The 24,349-nt window shown below is 47.3% G+C and overlaps 1 protein-coding gene across 1 annotated transcript in view; it reads right to left on the bottom strand.

Annotated features, from left to right (window-relative positions):
- The window catches only part of CERS3 (ceramide synthase 3), a 60,236-nt gene extending 37,682 nt beyond the window's left edge, over positions 1-22,554 (bottom strand). The window contains exon 1 of the mRNA XM_066592864.1: positions 22,219-22,554. Within this exon, the coding sequence (XP_066448961.1) occupies positions 22,219-22,394 (176 nt within the window). The 5' untranslated portion in view covers positions 22,395-22,554. The remainder of the gene's footprint in view (positions 1-22,218) is intronic.
- Between the last annotated feature and the right edge of the window lie 1,795 nt (positions 22,555-24,349).

The following is a 24,349-nucleotide window of genomic DNA, read 5'->3' as shown; positions in this document are numbered from 1 at the left end:
TTGTCAAATAACGCGATTTGTTATCTAAGAGGCCAATCAAATGTCTGTCGTTGACTTGAGCTCAAACGTCTAGCTCCCAAGACTTGCTCAATTCGATTGAGCTTTAGAGATGAGCGAACGTGCTTGGGGGACGCCGGTGGTGAGTGGGAGGGGGGGGGGGGGCTCTACCTACCCTGCCCCCGAATCTTTTCACCCGAGTAGGCAGTTACTCAAAAAAAGTGATGCTCGTTCGAGTAATTGCCCTAAACGAGCATGCTCGCTCATCTCTATTGAGCTTCCAAACAGGCCGGGCTCCAGATCTCTAAAATGATAACTAATTACAGCTTATGTAAGGTGATAGAACTATATGAATAAAACATTAATAGATGCAGTACATTGCCAAATACCAGAATCTAGCATGTTAACTGCCGTACTGACACATGAACACAAACCCCGCTCTTCTATCATGAACATATACTCCATCTTTAATTACCATTAGTTCTCTAGTCCAAAAACTAAAAATATGGATTTTTGCAACATATCTTCATACTTTTTTCACTTGCTTATTAGTTTCCTTTATTTGAGAAGTGCAATAATGTATCCTCTAAAAACCATCACTAAGCAGGTCAACTCCTATTGATGGGTCTTATTATTCTTATGTACTTTGTGTCTCTAGCACTTTACTTTGTTAGACAACAGGCATCTGAACAGGTCAATTTCGGTGGGTTCAGACGACTCGCATGAGATCCTTTAGACGTTCCCCTGAACCAATAATCTTATGGAAAAGGAGGGACAAGTGTTGATCAAACTTTAGGCAAGACCTACGCAAAGAGGGTTTCCACCAATCTGATGGGTGCAGAAGTCTAACTAGATTTAGAAAGACCTCTAACAGTCCACTTCCCATTCGCATACACCCCCACTAACACCGTCCAAGATGGAAATGGAGAGAACACTAAGGCCGTTTTCACACGGTTTGAGAAAATCGCGCAAGATTTGTGCATTTTTTTGGATGGGGTCATACACATGAGCGATGTTTTCCTGCATGGCACCAAGATGCTATGTGGGAAATAAATACGTGGCATGTTCTATCTAATGAGCGGTCGGACTGCAGGCCAGCATTTGTAAGCAGCTCATAATCAGTAGGATCCATACAGGAAACATATTTCATGGGGCAGAGACAACACCCTACTATGGGGGCCTAAGGTGAACGGTAATCATTCGGTCTGGACGCGAGCCGACAACTGAACGACGAAGGATAATCATTTTCTTCTTGCTTGTCGTTCATGCTATGCAGGCACAAAAATCCTCATTGGCTCGTTCACGTATCGGTCAGCCTTTCACATTCGCTAATAGAATGAATGTGAAAGACTGAACGAGCCAAAGATTTATCTGCCAGTCTAAACAGGCTGAACCAGCAAATGGCGATGTAACTCGCTCGAGAACTGGCTCACCTAAAAAGGACCCAAAGGGACGATGTACAGGGTGATTCAAAAGTCAGGGCCATCTAGAATATCTTCTAAACGGAAAGGGATACAAGTAGGAAACTTTGTAGAACATTTAGATGGGCGGGGAAAACTTTTTGGCACCATGTTGGTATCCATCTCAGATTCAGTCCAAGAAACTTCAAAGGAAAGGGGTTCATGGGGTATATGGTAAACTTTCATTAAAAATTGATAGTCGTAGTCACATTTTTTAACATTTGCAAGGTATGGACAATGTCCTGTTGAGTATAAATTAAGGTGTTATGTTGAAATATGCACTGTGGAAAACACGTCTTTTTGGGTACCAGAAGATGTCCTTAATAATCCAGGACAGAAGTTCAAATTAGGTGGCCAAGGCTTTCAATCACAGATACCCAGGAAGACAGACAGTGAGTGCGCCAACTGTCGGGAAACTGATGCAGAAGTTCAGGGAAACTGGTAATGTCCAGGACAAACCGTTATACTAGCACTACGACTCCACATGAAAGCATCGGGAGGCTGGCATTGGAGCATGGTCTGAGTTAACCAACTGTCGTAAGGACCCTCAAGACATATAAGGAGCACCCACCCAAACTGCAGCTGCAATAGAGAAGTTGTGTGAAGACAAGATGAAGGAACCAGTTCTTGGTTTTCTTGACCAGTTCTCGGATGACCAGTTCTCGGTTTGCTCTGGACACTACCCGTTTCCCTGAACTTCTGGATCAGTTTTGTGACAGTTCGTGCGCTTACTGGCTGTCATTCTGGATGTTTTTGAATCACCTCACTAGAATACTCAATATGACATCACCCATAACTTCGAAAATGGTTGCAGGTATTTAAAAAAATGACTATCAATTTCTGATGAAATTCTATCCTTTCGGTATGTTCAGCCAGAGGAATCGTGGCGCAATTTTCTACAGCGAATTCCACCCCCCAAAAAAACACATCAAACTCTACGGCTTTCCGACACTGTTTTTGGCACGGATCTATCAGCGGACTTGGCCCTGTCAATGTGCGGAATTCTGACGCATTTCCGTAACATTTCTCGCCAACGAGTGACATGTTACTTCTTGACATGTAAATGCTTGTTTCTGCATCAGAAATTCCGCACGCAGATTTTGCCCATTAACAGGAGAAAATGTACATGCCAATCAGCACCAAAAACGTAATAAAAAAGCAGCGGGTTTTGACGCAGGTTTACGAGGCGGAATTCGGTACAAATGTTCCACAATACACAAAATGATATTTTCCGAAGTTCCACATTGCTTTCTAATTATCAAGTCCTCACATGATGTGATGCTTCATTTGGTTAATATGTACCAAAAACAAGAACATCAAGTTTGGCCTTGTTCAGAATTAGTGACCCAAATAACCCTTCAGTGCTGATTAGAGAAGATGTGCCGAGTGTCATAGTCCTCGCTGCAAAGGTTCATCGTGACGGCTGGACATGTATTCGTATATCTAAACGCTACACTACACCACCGACACTGCCCTTATGGACCAGCTGACTAACTATACAAGAGGAGGCGATGAGAATTTAATTAATTTTCTCATTGATCTGAGCAAGCGTGCGCCAGTGCGAGATGCCATAAATACTTCACGTAACTAAAGCCGGAATAACATATAGACTTAGGGCCCTTTTACACGAAACAATTATCGGTAAAAAAAAACAAACCGTTAGACTGTGCGAATTTGAACGATAACTGTTCAATGTAAACGCGGCCAACGATTGGACGAGGAAAGAGGATTTGTTTACGGCTTGTTCGTCGTTCATTTTATGCGGGCATAAAAACAATCCTTCGATCATTCGCACGTCGTTACATGTGAACAGCGATCGTTTAGTCGTTTACATTCACTGGTCCAATGAATGACTGAACGATTTTTCCATTTTTATATAAGCAGGATGCTACAAGCGAACTCTGTCATCATTTGCTCTGGGTAAAAGGAGCCTAAAGGCCCATTTACACGCAACGATTATCGCTCAAGAAGTTTGACTGCAGATGAGCGATCATCTTTACGTGTAAATGCTGCCATTGATGTTGATATGATATTTTGCTTCTTGGATTTCTATATGTAGCTGAGCAATTTAAAGTTCTTGCTGAGGATCTGGAAACACTTCTTGCATCTGGAGTTTTTTCTATGGAAAACCAAGCCACATACCACAATAAATGCAGCGAGTACAAATGTTTCTGGTACAATTTTCCTATTGATGTCAAATAGGGGAATCATGTCTCAAATAGGGAATGCTGAGGTTTTCAAAAACCACACCACCCAAAAATGTGCCGTTTATCACATGTGAACAAGATTTCAGGAAATCACATCCATTACAGTGTGATATCCGGCCGCTGCAATAATCTACTAACGAGACCAAGAACGTATCTGTAAAGTCACACGTGAATATAGCCTAAGTAATACGCTAAAGGTTCGGTTGGGTGAAGGTGCGGATTCCACTGGAAGTTCAGCATGAGTAAGTAGTTAACGCTCAGGAAAAAGCCAAGTGCAATTCCTCACTGAAAAGTTGTGGGTTGCAAAGGGATCTGCAGCAGATGAGAACTTTTAGCTGCAGGTTTCCTGCCCCGGACTGTCTTCAAGATCCTTGTCGGATTTGCGCCCTTGGCTGATTAGCAAGTGGGGTTAAAGGGTCACATCCAAAGCATAGAGAGGAGAGGAGAGATATAAACATTGTGAGGAGAGATCTTGTAAGACAACCGGTTTAAAGTATCTGGTAGATGCCTTAAAGGGGTTATCAATAGAGATGAGCGAACGTGCTCGTTTAGAGCAATTACTCGAGCGAGTATCGCTTTTTTTTGAGTAATGGCCTAATCAGGCGAAAAGATTCGGAGGGCGTCTGGGGTGAGTGGGGGGGAGAGAGCTCCCCCCCCCCCCCCACTCCACCCTGCCCCCCCGAATCTTTTCGCTCGAGTAGGAGGTCACTCGAAAAAAGCAATATTTATTCGAGTAATTGCCCTAAACGAGCACGTTCGCTCATCTCTAGTTATCAAACCTTTAAAGATTGATGGCCTATCCTCAGGATAGGTCATCAAGGTCATCAATATGTGATAGGTGAGAGTCCGCCAGCTGTGGTCCCCATCGATCAGCTGATTGCAGAGGCCATGCTGCTTGTCCCAATGGGACAAGCCTGTAGTACTCAGAATGGCCACTATAAATGATACGGCGCTGAGTACAAGCATGCTCAGATGCAAACCTTGAAGAGCCTGTGGCCTCTTCAATAAGCTCATTGGCGATGATCCGGAGTGGTTGGCTTATCCTGATGACAGGCCAATTTCTAAGTTCTGGATGACCTCTTTGCTTTATAAATTACGGTCAGCATGACAGAACGTGTTTCTATTGTTTACTTGGTGGTTTTAGGTTCAGACATGACCTCTTCATATAGAGTCTCGAAGAAAATGGTGTGGTGACCATGCATGCCAAAAGAGGTGCTGCATAATTGGTGATCCTCCGCTTACAATTTTGTAATTTTCACTTATCCTAATCGGCAACAATTAGTGCCGTGGTTTCTCTCCCCAAGACGTCGGCAACAGATAGGTGCCATTTACAATAGTGACAGACCATTGTGCTGGCTGTCAGCACATCTATTCCCCATGCTCGACCCTACTGCTTAAATGGATGTATCCCCTACAGTTACTTTTTATTAATTAAAACCAGATAGTGAAACATATTCCATTTTCCAAATCTGTCACTTTCTGATTGTAGTTTTTTTAAATTCTATTGCCTGTACATGACTATGGGGCGGCCATCGTGCCTGAGCTGCAGTTAACAGCATTTGGCGATAAGCTTTACAGCCGCCTCATGGGCCATTCAAACAACGGACAAGCTGGCACTTCTGTGGGAAAGTGTTCTAGGCATGTTCTGTTAGGAGGTCATTGTGCAGAGAGGGGAAAGAGGTAAGCTGTGACCATTACCTAATGTGAATGGTTGATCTCATGCTATCTATATATAAATGTTACTATTCAGTATAATCCTACCTGTGATGATAATGAGATGGCCACTGCAAAGACTATTATCTGAAGCAGATACTACAAAAGGGACAGCAGGTTACTTTTTTGTAGCACAGGGGTCCACAACTTTTTCTGGTCTGAGGGCCACATTACCATACTGAACCACTCCGGGGGCTGCAGGGGTATTCCCATCTGAGCCCACTATGGTATATCCTAAGCATATGCCATAATAAACTGAAGAAAGGGTGATTTCCCATCTCCGTTGGAGGTTCCATCATAGATCTGGCACTAAATACCGGAAGAAAAAGTGCCGCCTGCTTCTAAGCATTTCTTTCTAATGTGTCTAAATATTCAGCGCTTAAAACAGCACTTCCCAAATATAATATATTCCCCATTATAATATCTATAAATACAACGGATCCCCGGAGCAATGAAATAAAGACAGCGCAGTGATAATAGTGCCAATTCCGGGTTGCCGCCCTACATATGACACAGCAGGCTGTGCTTTTAGAAGAATAGCACGGCGCTCTTCAACATTTGAGTACAAGCATGCTCAGCAGAGATGCAGAGCGCCGTATCATTTATGGTGGCCGTCCTGAGTACTACGGACTTGTCCCCTGCCATATAGAAGAACCCAAGGGAGGGGAGAACAGAGGTGTGAACAGACCCCGAATACTTCTCCTGTATTATGACTGACCGCCGCCATCACACTTCTGCAGACTTCAGATTGTTCGGGGGATTTACATTCTGGAAAGTCTCGTCGTTACAAAAAAAAGATGTATTCCAGTAACCCGATGCAAGAAGTCTCCTACTCCATTATAGGCTCTCAAGATAATGTACAGATGTGAAATACCGCGCAACCCAAGACAATCAGTTCCCTGAAGTATCACCGCCCGCAGCAACAACGGGCTGAGTCACCCCATCTACCAAGATATATCTGTCTAGACGGGAGCGTTCTGGGATAACCCAGCCGAAAAGCAAAGCAGTTCTCTCTCCCAACCCTCCAACAGCCTGGGCTCAGCAACATGAATGCATATGGCTTGCTTAAAGGGGTTTTCCAGGCAAAAACTGTTGATCAACCTTTCCCAAAAGAGGTCACCAATAGTGCCAGAAACCCATCGCACGGGATCGCTAACGATCACCTGATCGCCCGCTATGAGTGCACGGGATGGACGTGCGTTACAGGACAGGGAGTGGCTTAGCAGGCTTAACTCCCACTGAAATCAAAGGCAGCTGAAGCAGCTATTACACTTCTGCGGCCGTCCGGAAGTGCCGCTTTGGTCATTAGTTTGCATTAGTACTTTGGATCCAGGACTGGAACGGGGAAATTTCATTAAAAATGTATACTACTCTTCTCAATTCTTAGCTTTAAAGTGCCTATGCAAATTACTGACTAAAGACAGGATATTCCAGGCTTTTACTATTGATGCCTATGCTCTAGATCCCTGCCAGTCAGCCGATCCTCCGGCCCGTTGTCAGTGGGGCTGGCCATTATCATTGCTGGTCAAGCCATCAGGGCCTGACCATCGATGACGACATCTGGCCTTGCTGCACTGACAGCGGGCCGGAGGATCAGCGGATTGGCAGGATTCACGAACTGTGGACCCCTGCCGACCAACTACTGATGAACTTTCCTGAGGATAGGTCTTCAATAGTAAAAGCCCAGAATACTCCTTTCATCTAATGTGTAGGACCATCTAATTAAGTGGCAAAGTTCATGGATGAGTATTTCCCAAAAATCAGGTCTTCTGTGGTACCGGACATATCTCTAAAGGCCTCATAACAAAACAGGGACTCCGTCTGTGGTTGTACCATGCTCCATCGGGTGAGGTAGGCATACAGCTTTATCTGTGGCATTCTATAGAGCGTGCCACTATTTTGTTTTTTCAGATTCACACAGAATCCAACTGAAAAATGAAGCTTCTGTATGGCTTTGTGTAAAGAAGTACAGTAAAGCTTCATTCACCTTATACAATATCAAAAATGTAGCATTATAATGGTTTTCTGGGAGAAAACGATTGATGACCTATCCTCAGGATAGCTCGTCAACAGTAGACCAGTTGAGATCTGCCGTTCGGAATCCCCACTGATCAGCCGACTTCCGTCCATACTAGGCACAGCGCCATACATTGTATAGTGGCTGTGCCTGGTATAGGAGCTCAATCTCATTCACTTGACCTTTTTTGATAAGTCATCAGTAGTTTAGTGCTGGAAAACCTTTAGGGGAAAATTTTCCTTTTTAGTGGAAAATTTGCACCAAAATTCACGGCAACTATGAGTCCCATAAACTAAACTTATAACATCATAGAAGCTGAAACATTGAATCCAGGGGATGTGAATAATATACTTCCCCAAATCTTCTGGTTCTTTGATTTAGTGCTCACGCCTATGTAGCCCGTTGGGTGCACATAGCGGCAGCTTCAAGAGTGGACAGTGGGGGGACACCAAAGAGGACAGGTATAATGCTCACATCCCCGGATTCAGCATTTCTACTTCTATGAGCGATACATTTAGTTTATAAGGCTTATAGCAGCTGATAAACTTGTAAGGCCCGTTTGAGGCATGTCATACAAGTCACCACTTTATTTGCATATGACACACTGAAACAAGACGCCTCGCATTCAACACCGCACAATTCGTAATAAATTTCCATAGACAAAAGTTTCCATGAACTTGCCAAGTAACCGGAGATGGTCCTAGTAAGTTAGAGAGGTGCTGGAATATTGGGGATTTGCATGGGACTCTTCCAGCCCAAGTGATCATGTAAACGTCTGCACACCGAGTTCTACAGAGGAGTGGCAGTCACAATGATAGGACTCATGCCACTCAATGCCAGGGGAAGAGGAGAAATGCTCAAATTGGGAGATTAGGATATAAGCCTGTGGTAGGCTGCCTCTATGTCTGTATCACATCGGACACAGTTTGCAGGGTTGGCCAATTTCGTTCCCTCAATTTAAAATGGATTATTAAATACGGAGGTCATTTAAAAGTCTCTGAACTGCAGTGATCAGATAATGGACCGACATCAGCAATTACACCGCGTGCAACGGTCTAGAGAAAGAAATGTTCTCTTTAGGCTGGGTTCACACGGGGCGGATTTGCCGCGGAAATTCCGTGCGGAATTTTGACGCGGCAAATCCGCATGCGGCCGCTAATCCCGGGATTAGCCAGCCATATGGACGAGATTTGCTGACCGCAGCATGTTCTTTTTTTTCCGGCTGCGGCCGCGCTCTCCTCTATGGGAGCGCCGGACGCAGGGGAACAGCGAGCGGCCGAGCCACTTCAAAACCACCGCGGGTTTAAAAGGTAACTAAGTTATGGTGCTTATAGCTTAGTCTCATACTCTCCAGGTCCCTCATATTTGTAATGTCCCCCCCCCCCCCGGCATAATCAGAGCGCCCCAGTAGCTTGACTCTTTCTGCATGTGCATCTCCCATTCATCTCTATGGAAGGGAAGGCGCACAGAAAGAGTCAAGCTGCTGGGGCGCTCAGACTTTGCCAGGGAACACTTCAGGAAGAGGGTAAGTATAAGCACCGCTCCCCAGACCCCCCGCCTCCTAAACTATGAGCACCATCATTTAGTTTATAGCCCTGTAAAGCTGAGATCTGATTGCTTGCTATGAGCACCCTGCCCGCGCTTCCCTCGCACTAGTTGTGATAAATCTCCTACATGTGACGATTCGGGGACAATACGGAGCACTGTGTTTTCAAAGCCTTAAAACTTTACTGACCGGCAACTTTTTGAATTTCCTTTTCCTCGTTTCATCTCCGCATTTCAAGAAATATCATTTTTAAATTATTCTGTTACCATCACCGCAGGAGGGCTTGTCTTCTGCAGGACCGGTTGTATTTTTTAAGAGTACTATTTAATAATATGGTACGTATAAATATTAAATTCATTAAGTATCAAATTCATACAGTTTTTTTTTATGTATCATTTCATTAATTACTTTCTATTGCTATATTTATTATAAGACACACAACTTTTAAAAAAATTTCAATTGTGCTGAGGGTTTCTTTACCAGTACTTTTTATATGTACCATTTTGGAGTATATATGACTTTTTGATCACTTTTTAGTTATTTTTTTTTTAGGGGACTGTATGCCCCCAAAAGACAAATTCTGGCGTTCTTTATTTTTTTCTTCTTATGACGTTCGCTGTGTGGGATAAACAAGGTTACACTTTAAAGGGGTTGTCCCGCGCCGAAACGGGTTTTTTTTTTTTTCAAACCCCCCCCCCCCCCCCCGTTCGGCGCGAGACAACCCCGATGCAGGGACGTACAGAAAGCTTACCGGAGCGCTTCCCTTAAAGGGGTTGTCCCGAGGCAGCAAGTGGGTCTATACACTTCTGCATGGCCATAATAATGCACTTTGTAATGTACATTGTGCATTAATTATGAGCCATACAGAAGTTATCAAAAGTTTTATACTTACCTGCTCCGTTGCTGGCGTCCTCGTTCCCATGGTGCCGACTAATTTTCGCCCTCCGATGGCCAAATTAGCCGCGCTTGCGCAGTCCGGGTCTTCTTCTTTTCTGAATGGGGCTCCGTGTAGCTCCGCCCCGTCACGTGCCGATTCCAGCCAATCAGGAGGCTGGAATCGGCAATGGACCGCACAGAAGCCCTGCGGTCCATGAAGACAGAGGATCCCGGCGGCCATCTTCAGCAGGTGAGTATGAAGACGCCGGACCGCCGGGATTCAGGTAAGCGCTGTGCGGGTGGTTTTTTTAACCCCTGCATCGGGGTTGTCTCGCGCCGAACGGGGGGGGGGGGGGGGGGGTTTAAAAAAAAAAAAAAACCCGTTTCGGCGCGGGACAACCCCTTTAATCCCCGCGCTCCGGTGACTTCTATACTTACCTGTGAAGATGGCCGCCGGAATCCTCTTCCTCCGTGGACCGCAGCTCTTCTGTGCGGTCCATTGCCGATTCCAGCCTCCTGATTGGCTGGAATCGGCACGTGACGGGGCGGAGCTACACGGAGCCCCATAGAGAACAGGAGAAGACCCGGACTGCGCAAGCGCGGCTAATTTGGCCATCGGAGGGCGAAAATTAGTCGGCACCATGGAGACGAGGACGCTAGCAACGGAGCAGGTAAGTAAAAAACTTTTTATAACTTCTGTATGGCTCATAATTAATGCACAATGTATATTACAAAGTGCATTAATATGGCCATACAGAAGTGTATAGACCCACTTGCTGCCGCGGGACAACCCCTTTAACAGTTTCGACAAAATTTTTTGGAAAACACACTTTGATGCAGTATTTTGAGCCACAGCCAGAGGTGGATGAGATGAGAACTATAAGGAAGGACTTGTACCTCTGCAGGATCCACTTCTGGCTTCGACTCAAAATACTGCATCAAAAACTACAAGTGTGTTTTCCAAAAAAATGGTGTGTGAAGCCGGCGGGGGGTTGTTAAACTGGCTGAAGTGGAATTCTGCGTTTTCCATGGTCTTACAGTTTAATGTTACATACTAGAGTTTGGTAACTTGCGATTCCATTTATGTAGCCATTTTCGGTCATTTATCCCATATATAGCGGCTTTCAGAGCTCTGCTGTCTTCGTTGGAAACAGAGAGTGATTTATGTGGACTCTGCTGACAGACGTGGCTCCCATAATGCACTGCTCTCAGTACAAGGAAACAAACAGAAGTCTGAATTTAACTTTAGACACGAATGGAGGAGAAAAAAAAAAGTAGTAGATTTGATTTCCGCTATGAGGACCCCTATGTACAGTTATGTACCCCTATGTGCATTGTTCCAATAGTGCAACAATATAAGCAGGGGCTTCCAGGCTCTGAATGTAAAGAAGAAGGTTTCCATTCGCTGACAGCAAGTAGTGATCCTGGAAATAGTAATGAATTAGGACACAAAATATATTATGTGATGAAGAAGCCGTCGCGAGGAAACATCTCCCGGGATTATGGTATGGGGTGGCATAGCGTATGGTAGCCGGACCCCTATAGGCTTCATTCCAGGTAGACTAACAGCTCAGTGTTATTAGTTTGCTCGTGGAACCAGCAGTTCGGCCATCCGTACTCTGAAGTGTCCCAAGAGATGTTCTTCAACCTGACAACGCTAAGTCACATGTTCGTACAACTGTCAGCAACCTGCGTGGCCTAAAGTGCTACCATGGGCCGTAGCGTCTCCGGACTTGTCTCCCATCGAGCACATCTGGGACATCGATGCCAGCAATGGGAGCTGCCAGCGGTGCATCCCGATGATTGGCGTGCCCAAGTGCATCCAGCGTGCAGAACATTCCTCATACAACCATTGATAGCATGCCAAGGCCTGTGGGTGCGTGTATTGCTGCACGGGGCGCTCATACTGGATACTGAATAAATCAAAGTGTTTTGAATATATTGTTTCCATTTTTTTCATCATTTGCATATCATTAACATGTCCACCGATCCTGCGATTTCCATAATTCCATGATTTTACCTTCTTGGTGTTGCAACATCAATGTTGTATAAGAGAATTGTGAAGAGTGAACTGAACCTTACATGATGTCTTTAAGGGCTTATGCCCACTGGCTTTTCGGTAAAATGCTGCCATGCTCCCACAGCGTTTCCAAGAGGTGGCATGGGCAGCGGGCGTACTGCACATGCCTGCGTATCTCACACACGGTCACACAGGGTTGCGTATGAATCACCACCCGTACGCAATGTTTTACGCATGCATACGCTGCTCACACAAAAGTATAGAGCTCATGCTGCATGCTACAGCAAGAAAAAGAGCATGCTGCAATCTATTTCTCGCACACACATGTGCATGTATCAATGAAAGTTCATTGACTTTCAAGGACCCCATTCACTGCGTATTACATGGCCGTGCATCAAACGCGTAATACGTAGTGGACATGAGCCCTAATGCAAAAAAACACCAAAAACTTGGAAATGCTACTTTCATTTTTTTTTATATTTCACAAGGAAATATGATTTAAAAGTGGAAAATGAGAGGAAAGTCTGCCACTCACGCATTTCACTTCAAAATAGGCTAAGGGTCATGAAACTGCCCACACCTGTCTCCCCCAGTCTGTATGAGTGATCTGGGTACAACTACATGGTTCATGTGTCTTCCTACACGCCCCGCTCTTCCTGATTGCCTGTGCCTGCTGAGCGATTCACGGAAATGTCTCTGACTCACGATGCCCCCAAGAGACGCGGTCGGAGGCCTCCGAATAGCAGGTAGTGTGCATGGAGGAGACCGATAGCTTTATAAGGAAGGAGGAAGTACCAGCTTTTGCAATAACATCACAGTTCGTAAAGCACTTCTGCTAGAAAGGAAATACCCTGACATCACAGACTACCATATCCTCCAGGTATTCTACAGAAAGGTCCAAATGTGCAAAGCACAAACTTCTGGGAAGTTTTACAACTTCTTTAAAGAGACCCTAATTCTATGTTAGAGCTCTTGAAAAGGTTGTATCACAAGATCAGCCCCTGCCCGTATGTCCTATGCTATAGTTCAGCCTGGCGGACTCGAGGAGTCACAGTTGGCACGTGGCGGAGTGCGTTCACACGTGGCGGACCGGCAACATAATCTGCACCGATGCTGCTAAGTGTGAACATACCCTGAAACAGTACCAACTACAGCCATTCTATTCCAGCATCCAGGGCCGACCTTTGGGGTGTATGACCCATGCCACTGCACACGGCGCATCACTCCACCAATATAAGGGGGCACAGCCCAGCTCCACTCCTAAAACTCAGTAATAAGCACTCCCCCCGGCTGCTCTGAGCATCTGACGCCTCTTGTATAGCAGTACTTCTTCACTCCTACCCGTCTGGCTTCAGTACTCAAGAGTACTTCAGCCGGAAGGAGTGGGGCAGCCAAGGTGAGTGTTTATTACTGAATTATTTAACTCCTTCCGTCCACTGAAGTTTTAGGAGCGGGCCTAAATGTGTTGGGGAACAGAGGGCCCGTTTACTAAGTGTTGCCATGGGGGTGGGGGGTAAGTATTCAGCTGCTTTTATGTGATACTCAAAAGGTATGGAAGCCTCATCAGTCAGCGAATGACAACCCAGAAACAATACTTCTGAGTTTCTGGCATTCCTTCTACTTCATTGTTTTAAAGCAAGAGCTTATATAGTGGGACAACCCCCACAAGGTTAAACAATTCAAAGTCTGCAGCATGTGTAATTACAAAGGTTAATTATGACAAAGCTGCATGGTCAGTGTCTGATACAACAATATTTGTGTTTTGTACCCGTACTCCTTGCTATGCACACAAAACTACTGCAAAAATATAATTCAATACTTTCACAATAACTAACTGGAGCACAGGAGGTCTTATAACTAATTAAGGCCACAGAGTGGGGTCACTATTACTATTTGGGGCCACAAAGGGTCTCCTATTACTAAGTAGGGGCACCTAAGGGGTCTATAATTAAGAGTCCTCATTGATTTGCATTGGGGCATTGAGGCATGACTTGCTTGTGTGAAAAAATATACAGCATGTCATTTTTCGTAATGTCATATCACGCCCTGAAATAGCTCACTGAAGTCAATAGGAATGCGCACTTGGGCAGCAAATACGCAGGATACATGCATAATTGCTGTGTTTGAAATCAATGGGCTCCGCTTTAGTTTATTTCATTTTTGCGCGCATAAATACACGTGCAAAAACAAAAAAAACCAAACACCACACAATCGGGGCTGAAATACGCACTGATCATGTGAGTCTTGGTCCGTGAATATGCAGCACATTCACAAACAGAAATTCGCATACACTTATACGCAAAGAGCTGTCAATCACTGATAGCTCCGCCCATTGGACTCTTCAGAATAAGCAGAGGTATAACTGAATTAAAGACAAGTTCTACAGAACCTTTCCCCAAAAAACTATATATCAGTCTGTCAGCTCCTCCGGCTCTATAGCATGCTGCCTGCGGGTTGGACAGTATGTTCCAGCTGACAGGTTCCGCCATGTTCACATAAGGGGTATTTGCTACATATTTTTGGAAACCATTACAAAATATGGCTCTGAGAGCATCCAGAAGATCCTCGCATCCGCTCTACAAACTATTCTGCTGCGGTTCTCATTACTCATTAGTAGGTGAAATCTGCTGAAAATAAAACATTGATGCTAATAGAAGTACATTCACTGCAGCTTTTCGTTGGGTTCCGTTAAGAAGATGGCGACGTGTGAACCCAGACTTACAGTCTATCAATCACCTTTCTGATGAACGGTTCATAAGCCAACTCCTCTGTTGGCAGTAAGGCTACATTTACACGGGTGAGGGTTATCTCGTACGAATATCAGCTCTTTTAGGCCTCATGCCCACGGCCGGGTGGGATTCTGCCTGCGAAATCTCGCAACGGAATCAGATCCGGCGCCCCCCAGAGACCCTATACTCACCTGTCCGGATCTGCTGCGAGTGTCGTTCAGCGAGCCGGGGAAGTGCAGCGCATGACGCGCTGGGGTATGGCGCGGATTCCCGCGATCCTTCCACTGTGCCCACAGCTCGCAGTATCACGGGACGGATGGCTTCCATTGACTGCAATGGAAGCCTTCCACGCGTTTTTCCGCATAAATTAGAACATGCTGCGATTCTCCCCTGCAAGTGGAAAAATCACAGCCGATTTCCGCTCGTGGGCAGGGGAGAATGGTTTTACACAGCATGTCTATTGACGGGCATGGCTTCAGAAATCGTGGCGGGTTTCTGACCGCGATTTACGCAGCGATAATTCGTCTGTGGGCATTCAGCCTAAAATAGACCTATTCACACGAGCGATGCTGCGAGGATGAAAACCGCAGCGTTTTCTATCTTTTGGTGTTCCCGTGGAAGGCCTCGCCCACGGTTTCCAACAGGACCTTAAAAAACATTTGCATGCGAGTGTGATGTGATGCTTCCCATTGAAAGCAATGCAAAACCCTTGCGATCCTCTATTGTGCGTGAAGCACGCGCCCTCGGATCGCACTTTGACAGAAGCGATACGAAAGCTTTTGGAATGAAAAACGCCTCGCATCGACTGCGCACTTAGGCAAAGAAACGATTGGAAAGCCGAAGTTTCCCTGTGGACCGCTTACTAGTGGGAAACCAGGCGATCTGTTCGCCTACAGATAGCTGTTCCTGGAGGCGGAGTGCGCCGGGGATTGTTCCGGCCAACCCCCCTCATTCACAGTAAGCAGGCCGCTGTTCAGACGTTTTCACAAATGATCTCATTAGTTGGATCGCGGGAAACTGACCAATGGTTTAGAGCAGGGGGGCCCCAACCGCCGGGCCGCGGACCGGGGCCGGGCCGTTAGGTGCTTACTGCCGGTCCGCGGCACCGCTGAGAACTTTTGTTCTAAAAGGAACAATCCCGCGGCCCCTTCAGCAGCGCTCTGCGCTCTCACACTAACCTGCTATAGTGTGAGCGCAGAGCGCTGCTGAAGGGGCCGCTTCCACACATAGCAGGTTAGTGTGAGCGCAGAGCGCTGCTGAAGGGGCCGCATATATTGTACTTCAACCGCACTTCAGTAGCGGTAAGCGATTCCAGCAACCTCATTGGTTGTTGGGTACGCACCCCCCACACCTCAAACTGGGGTGTGTGTACCCAACAACCAATGAGGTTGCTGTAATCGCTCTCCGCTACTGAAGTGCGGCTGAAATACAATGGTCCTTGCTGGTGTGGAAGCAGCTGCCGCAACCAATCACAAGGCGCCTTCTTGAAGCGCTGAGGACTGCAGCACCAAACAACAGAGCGTCCCACGAGTAGGAGGAAGAGCCGCCTCTGTGCAAGCAGCAGCAGCCTCCGCGCCTGTACACCTCTTAGGACCTAGGTTAGTTTTCAAGGTAATCCTGCCGGGGAGAAGGGGGGAGATAAATTATATGCTGCCCTATGTGTGTGCTGGGGAGGGGGAGAAGTAAATTATATGCTGCGCTATGTGTGTGCTGGGGAGGGGGAGAAGTAAATTATATGCTGCCCTATGTGTGTGCTGGGGAGGGGGGGGGGTTGGAGTAAATTATAGGCTGCCCTATGTGTGTGCTGGGGGGAGAAGTAAATTATAGGCTGCCCAATGTGTGTGTTTGGGGGGGGGGGGGGGGAAGTAAATGATAGGCTGCCCAATGTGTGTGCTGGGGGGGGGGGGGAAGTAAATTATATGCTGCGCTATGTGTGTGCTGGGGGGGAGGGGGGAGAAGTAAATTATATGCTGCGCTATGTGTGTGCTTGGGGGGGGGGGAGTAAATTATAGGCTGCCCAATGTGTGTGCTGGGGGGAGAAGTAAATTATAGGCTGCCCTATGTGTGTGCTGGGGGGAGAAGTAAATTATAGGCTGCCCAATGTGTGTGCTTGGGGGGGGGGGAGTAAATTATAGGCTGCCCAATGTGTGTGCTGGGGGGGGGGGGAGTAAATTATAGGCTGCCCAATGTGTGTGCTGGGGGGGGGGGGGGGGGGGGGGAGTAAATCATAGGCTGCCCAATGTGTGTGCTGGGGGGGGGGGGGGGGGAGTAAATTATAGGCTGCCCTATGTGTGTGCTGGGGGGGGGGGGGCGGGGGTTTGGGAGATAGAATATATACTGCCCTATGTGTGTGCTGCCAGGCAGGGGGAGGGATATATTATACACTACCGTATGTGTGTGCTGCCAGGCAGGGGGAGGGATATATTATACACTGCCCTATGTGTGTGCTGCCAGGCAGGGGGAGGGATATATTATACACTGCCCTATGTGTGTGCTGCCAGGACATTCTAAATGTCATAATTAAATAAATATGAAGACGTCCAATCCCGACCCTTCCGCAAATATATTTTGTCGCCTAGCGATGACGTGGGGAGAGCTCAGGTATAAAAAATAAATAATAATTATATATATGAAATGATACAAACTGCCCGCCAAATTTCCGCGCAAATTTTTTACGCAGCGCTGCTACTGTAATATGTTACGGATTTTTCACCTGCAAATCCAGACAGAAAACCCGCAGTACATCCGATACAAGTGAGCAGACTGAACCCTCCTCTGTGAATATGCAGTAGTTCTGGGAGAGCTCAGTAGCAGTGTGATCATTGACAAAGCTGTATGGCACGAGATCAGGAGACTCAGACTTGCCCTGCCCATCCGCTGCTGATTGACAGCTTTCTCCCTTATACTGTGCATAGGGAGAAAGCTGTCAATCAGCGTGTAAAGCGCAGGGGTGGCTTACAGCTATTCTCATATCGCAGTGCTCACAACTTATACACTGTTAGTATAGCCACAATCTAGCATGTTTTCTGGTACAGCATACAAGGCCGCGATCAGGTCCCTGACACAAGAACACAAACATGCTGACAGGTTCTGACAGTGCTTCCGGGTCAGGGGTTTTAACCCCCCCCCCCCCCTCCTCCTCCAGGAAGCGCTGGCTCTGATTGGTTCGCAAGCGCCGCGCCTCAGCCAATCAGAGACCGTGCTTCCTGGAGGCGGTGTTTTTGAAACCCCTGACCCAGAAGCACTGGCTGAAGACTTCAAACAAGTGCCATGGACCTACGGAGGAGAAGTGCGGCGGAGCGAACAGCGCCTGTTCGGTGATGTATTGGTTTTGTTTGTTTTTTAATGTAGCTAGGGCTTATTTAAGGGCAAAGAGTACGATTTACAACTGTAAAAGTTGCATGGCACCACTAGAAAACCGCATTTTTTGCAACACAAAGAAAGGCTCCATAGGGAAACGTGCTACCAAAAAAAAAAGGAAAAAACAAAAATCCCAAATCGCAGCCATATTCAGAATGTCACATTCTTTTCTCGCAAAGCAGCAGCCTACAAACATCACTAATGTGAAGGAACCCATTGGAAAGCATGAACTTCACATACATGTTGGGTGCCATAAAACATTAGTCCATGCTTAGGAGGTGGAGATGCAAACCCATTAACCTGGCAGTGAACGGGCTGAGCAGCGGGCACACCTATGTTATGGGTAAACAGTGTACTGATGATCAGCAGGGGCCCGTAGGGCTAAACGCCGCCCGCCCTCAGGGCAGCTCACCAGTGTCTTAGGCCTCTCTCACAAAGGCCGTTTTTTACAGCATTTAGCGCGGCGTTTAAAGGGGCTTCTCGGAGTAGCGATAGAATGCGGCATTTCTAACACCACGCTGCCTGCTCTATTTTAGTGCGTTTTAACGTACCTCATCGCCCAGTGCCATGATGGAGTGCGTGAAAACACGCGGGTGGGCCCGTTTGAAAACGCTATAAAACGCCATGTTTTTACACACACCAGTGTGAGAGCGGCCTTAGTCGCAGAAAACCCCTTTAAGGGCTCACCCGCACGAACGTATTTACACTGCGTATTATGCAGCGCCAATAGGCGATTAATTTACATATACGTAATATGCAGTACAGAGAAAATACGCGTGCGACATGCATATTCACTGCGCATTTTACGCTACCAGAGACTATAATTGTGCGTAATACACACCAAAAATAGGCCATCTTGCTGTGTTTGTGATGTAATATGCGCCCGTGAAATACACCGATGTGAACGGCCCAATGTACATCAATAGGCTTTTAGCAATGCTTATTGTACGTGAAAAAAATACGCATGTAATATGCAGCCCAAATACGCTCATGTGAGCACACCCTAAGCAGTAATAAAAACTGCCCGCAGCCTCAGGGCTTCTTCACACGACCGTGCTTGTGCGGGTGTTATGTGCGCAAAATCTGCGCAGAGTACAGACCCCGTTGATTTCAATGAGTTTGTCCTCATGAGCGCTTTTTGCTCACGTGGTAGAAAGTTGGACCTGCTCTGTTTCCCTGCGTTTTGCGCAGCATCACTCCCATGGATGTTTATGGGAGGCGCGCAAAGGGTGAAACGCAGCAAAAAGGACATATCTGGACCTTATTAATCTATTGAAAGGATGTGTCGCACGTGTGTGTGAAACGGCGTAGTGTGCGCATAAAGTACAGTACTATACACAGACACGTACGCAAATCTACCCTGCTTATCAGTGAGCGTTTTTGCGCATACGCTCGTGTGAAGCCTGTCCGCCAAGCGATTCGCTTACATATAAACACCCGGCAGATACTACAAACTATATTATATACAGTATCCGCAGGTTCCTAGTCAGAGTTCTAACCTCTCACAAGATCTCTGCTGCGTCTTGTCCGCCCGTCTGCGGGGACTGGTAGCAGTTGCACAACTTGGTGAATGACGGTATTGTTCCATCGGCCGGCCATTACTTCTCTCATCTTAGCCCTCCTGGAAGGAAATCCCAACATCCTAAACTCTGGCGGGTGCTGATGGTTGTGAGGCTTAACGCCCCGGGGCCTGGAATCCCGGCTGCATTCTATCACCTCCCAGTGACACATGGCCTGACTCCTCGCTGCAGCTGCAGACTACACTGTGCTCCATCCTGCTGGCCCTTCTTCAGGCTGCCACTAGGCCTGATCCGCCAGAGAGGAAAGACGGGAATGGCACGGTCACCCACTTATCAAACCCGCTCGTTACATGGCATGATTCAGCCTTATAAACCGCAACAGTCGCTCGTACTCAGCTAGTGGCTGGGAGATGAAGGACTGGTGTGAGGGAGCAGGCTGTGTGCTTAGTGCTGTGTGTACAGAGCCGTGATCTGTAACCTTGCAGGATGTTGTGTAATGACAACTACACAGCTGCTTTGCGACTACTACTGCAGGCAGCAACTACTACTCCCAGCAGCTGCTGTGCCCCTACTACTCCCAGCAGCTGCTGTGCCCCTACTACTCCCAGCAGCTGCTGTGCCCCTACTACTCCCAGCAGCAACTATTACTCCCGGCAGCAACTACTACTCCCAGCAGCTGCTGTGCCACTACTACTCCCAGCAGCTGCTGTGCCACTACTACTCCCAGCAGCAACTACTACTTCCAGCAGCTACTGTGCCACTACTACACCCGGCAGCCGCCATTCCACTACTACTCCCAACAGATGCTTCACACCAGCCAGAAAGAATCCATATAGACTACAGTATACAGTATATGTAGGCAGTATAGGGTTGTGTGCAAAGTGTATTATATAATGTACTGCAGAATGTAGTGAGTCTGGGGTGGTAACAACAAACAGTAAAAGGTGTGATAAAACTAGTGTGTAAGGCCTTCTTCATGCGCATTTTTGTGCGTGCCTAACCGCAACATATTTGCACCATGAACAAGGTGCTTTTACGTGGGTATCGGCGCATTTTACTGTGAGGGTGATCAATGAGTGGAACAGGTTACCACAGGAGGTGGTGAGTTTTCCTTCAATGGAAGTGTTCAAACAAAGGCTGGACAGACATCTGTCTGGGATGATTTAGTGATCCTGCACTGAGTAGGGGGTTGGACCCGATGACCCTGGAGGTCCCTTCCAACTCTACCAGTCTGTGAATCTTCTTGCCCTCACAGGGGGTGTTTAGATGGGCGCAGGACCCCAACCCTATTTAGCCTAATGTGGGCCAGATGTGTTCTTTCCCCTGCAGTTTTGCACTACATTTTGCGCATCCCATTGCATATTGTGTATTTGCGCACCGCTCGTATGCGCACAAAATAGATCATGTTCTGTTTTTTGCAGGCGCGCAAAAAAGGGACACAAAAGTGAACCCACTACATCGATTCTCTGCGTTTTGCGCACACAATTTTTGCCTTGAAGGTGGTCTCACACACAGCATTTTAAGGAGAAATAATACGTTTTTAGTTGTGTTTTTTCAGAGCAGGAAAAAAAATATATATATTAGCTGGAGGTCAAAAGGGTCGAATGAAATGAACAAAAACAGCGCAGATTTTTGGTGCGGTTTTCATTTCCACGTGTGTTTGTTGGGGATGGGGGGGGGTAAAGGGATTTTGTCACCAGGTTCATACTGCGCGAACCACAGATAACACAAGCCCAGGGGGCGATGCTCATTACCCGGGGATGAACACACTTCGAAGTCTGACTTGTAGCGGAGCTCTGAGTCACGGAGGCGGGCCGCGCTGGCTTCTGCCCGCCCACATTTTCTAAAGTGACTGCTCTATCCCTATACACAAAAGGGGAGAAAGCTGTCAACCTGCCTGATGCGGGCGGGGAGCGGCCGGTGCGGCCCACCTCCGAGCTCAGCTACAAGTCAGGCTTCCAAGTGTTTTTATTCTGCCCTGGTGACCACATCCCTTTAAGGGTGCGATCACACGGGCGGGTTTAAGACTCGGACCGATATTGTACTTGCAAACTCTTTCGTAGGAATGTGATGCGTTTTGCGAGAAAACCGCGTTCCATCGCTGCATGTGCGTGGAAAAAACCAAAATGCACGTTATTCTAATGATAAAAAAAATAGAAAATCCCATTTTTGTCGTTTTGTTTTTTTTTGCCCCTGTAGTGAATAATGGACGATTCTTGCACAGAATCGCCCAAAAATGAAACATGCAACGCTTTTTCGATCTCGCACCACCAGTTCGAGCGGAAAATGGTTCATGTAAACTTAAACAATTGAAATCAGTGGGTTATTTTCCCGTGCGAGCTCCGGCCCGTACCGCAACCAGACAGAAATGGCGCGGGAAAATACTTTGTGTGAATGCAGCAGGCTGGAGGGATTTTTTAAATATTTTTGCGTAGGCTTCTCTATAGGAAAAAAAAAAAAACATGCCAGAAAAGAACAGATTTAAAAGAGATGTCAACAAATAAAAAACACCATGAAAAATGGCGCAAACCTGTTGAAAAAAAAAAATAAGAAAAATAGCTTTTTTTAATTTTTTTAAACAGGGCCAAAAAATGCCACCAGAAAAGTATGTGTGAAAGAAGCCTAAAAGTTTCTGGCGCAGCCAATCAGGTGGCGGCTTTCATTTCTGCCCCCAGACGATAAAAGATGGAGTTTGATTGGCTGCCGGGAGCATCTGCCACAACTGTTGCTCCTCGCCCGGCGGGTGGGTGTCGGTGTATGGCGGCGGACTCACCTCTCAAAGCCGTATCGGAGCAGCATGAAGAGCAGGGCGAGCGGCAGGGTGATGAGCAGCTGGGACGTGGACGCCGCGCCGGTCCCCTCGCTGTTCTGGAAGTCCTCCCAGGTGTAGTTACATGGCAGCCAGATGCGCTCCCACCAGAACCAGTCGCTCAGGGTCTGCAGCGCCATCCTGCCGGGGAGAGAGGCGCGGGGTTAGACGGAGGTGGCAGCGGCGCTGTGTGCAGCTACACGACGAGTCCTGTGACTGGCAGCCTGCCCTGCGCGGAGGGGAAGTGATTCATTCTGCGCTGCAGCCGCTGGGATGTGTTCTCGCTCTCTTTCCCCCTCTTCACTTCTACAGCTTTTTTTTTTTTTTTTTTTGCTTTTTTTTTTTTTGTACTTCTCCAGCTTTATGAAGTAAGGATGTGGAGGGCAATATGCCTGGCCCCAGGGCCACAGAGGTTTAGCTACACCACAGCATGGCATGCTGGGAGTTGTAGTACCACAAGAGATGCTTTACACCAGGCTTATCTCAACTTTTAGGCCTCCTTTCCTGTCACTACCTCGTGTTGAAGTTTTAGGGTCCCTGATAGCGTTGGTTTTATCCACCGCAGCGGAATCCAGTTGTGACCCCAGCCGGCAACCCTGCGTACCTGAGTTTTCCGTACTGCGGATGACCGTGGACGCTCTGCGTTGGTCATGCGCGGTACAGATCCTTTTTTTTTTTTTTATTTGTTTTTCCCGCACCGTTGCTAGGCAATTAAACCTACTTTTCAATGCATGCTATTTGCTGCAGATCCTCCGTGCGGACACAACGACCACAGTAGAAATCCAATCACGTGATTTCCGCGTCAGAAAGGCAGCCTCAAACCCCGCGCCGGACGGCACAGGATTTGACGCAGCTTCACTGCCTGTATTCTGCTTCGGGCATCTCTACCCATAGAGAGGCCGCAGCGGAAATAGCGCTAGAATTCACATGCCACAGCTTTGAATTCCGCACGGCATGTCACTTTCAGCGCGGCTTGTCCGCAGCGTGTGTCCATTCTGCTGCTTAGGCTCAGGTTTACGATTGTTGGTGGGATTTCCGTGCGGAGTGTCGTCCCCCCCGTGTGATCCCAGCCTAAAGCCTGCCAGCCACTGAACGACAAACGAGAATTGGTTTGCTTATGGTTCGTCGTTCAGTTTGTGAGGTAGAAATATCAAATGCCGATCGGCCGGTGTAAACAGGCAGTCATCCATCTATGAACGGCTGCCTGTTTAGGGCCGGCTCACGCAGCTGCAGGCGTAAAACAATGTGAGTCACGCAGGGTCTTACCGCTGTGGGGCTGGCGGTGAGCCGCCCCTAGCCACGTAGAGAAACTGAATTTAAATGGATCCATTGAAATCAATGATGGGTGAACTCTGCTATATTTGATGTGGGGCATCACCCTCTGGGTGCTGGCAGTGTTAGATCAGTGGCACAAACTCATGTGACCCTTTAAATCGAATTCCTGGGTGCCCACTTTAATGCCCATTTTTAGGGTGCCTCTTACAGGGACGCTTATTGCTGGGAATCTGAAGGCTGATCGTCCCATATAACTGCATGCAGCAACGGAACGAGAGTCGTTAAAGGGGTTGTCCCGCGGCAGCAAGTGGGTCTATACACTTCTGCATGGCCATAATAATGCACTTTGTAATGTACATTGTGCATTAATTATGAGCCATACAGAAGTTATAAAAAGTTTTATACTTACCTGCTCCGTTGCTGGCGTCCTCGTTCCCATGGAGCCGACTAATTTTCGCCCTCCGATGGCCAAATTAGCCGCGCTTGCGCAGTCCGGGTCTTCTTCTTCTCTGAATGGGGCTCCGTGTAGCTCCGTGTAGCTCCGCCCCGTGCCGATTCCAGCCAATCAGGAGGCTGGAATCGGCAATGGACCGCACAGAAGCCCTGCGGTCCATGGAGACAGAGGATCCCGGCGGCCATCTTCAGCAGGTGAGTATGAAGACGCCGGACCGCCGGGATTCAGGTAAGCGCTGTGCGGGTTGTTTTTTTAACCCCTGCATCGGGGTTGTCTCGCGCCGAACGGGGGGGGGGGGGGGGGGGGTTTAAAAAAAACAAAAAAAAAACCCGTTTCGGCGCGGGACAACCCCTTTAAGTCATTCAG

Source organism: Eleutherodactylus coqui, chromosome 2, assembly GCF_035609145.1.
Source record: "Eleutherodactylus coqui strain aEleCoq1 chromosome 2, aEleCoq1.hap1, whole genome shotgun sequence".
In the NCBI taxonomy this organism is placed as follows: domain Eukaryota; kingdom Metazoa; phylum Chordata; class Amphibia; order Anura; family Eleutherodactylidae; genus Eleutherodactylus; species Eleutherodactylus coqui.
This window is presented reverse-complemented; position numbering and strand designations above follow the sequence as displayed.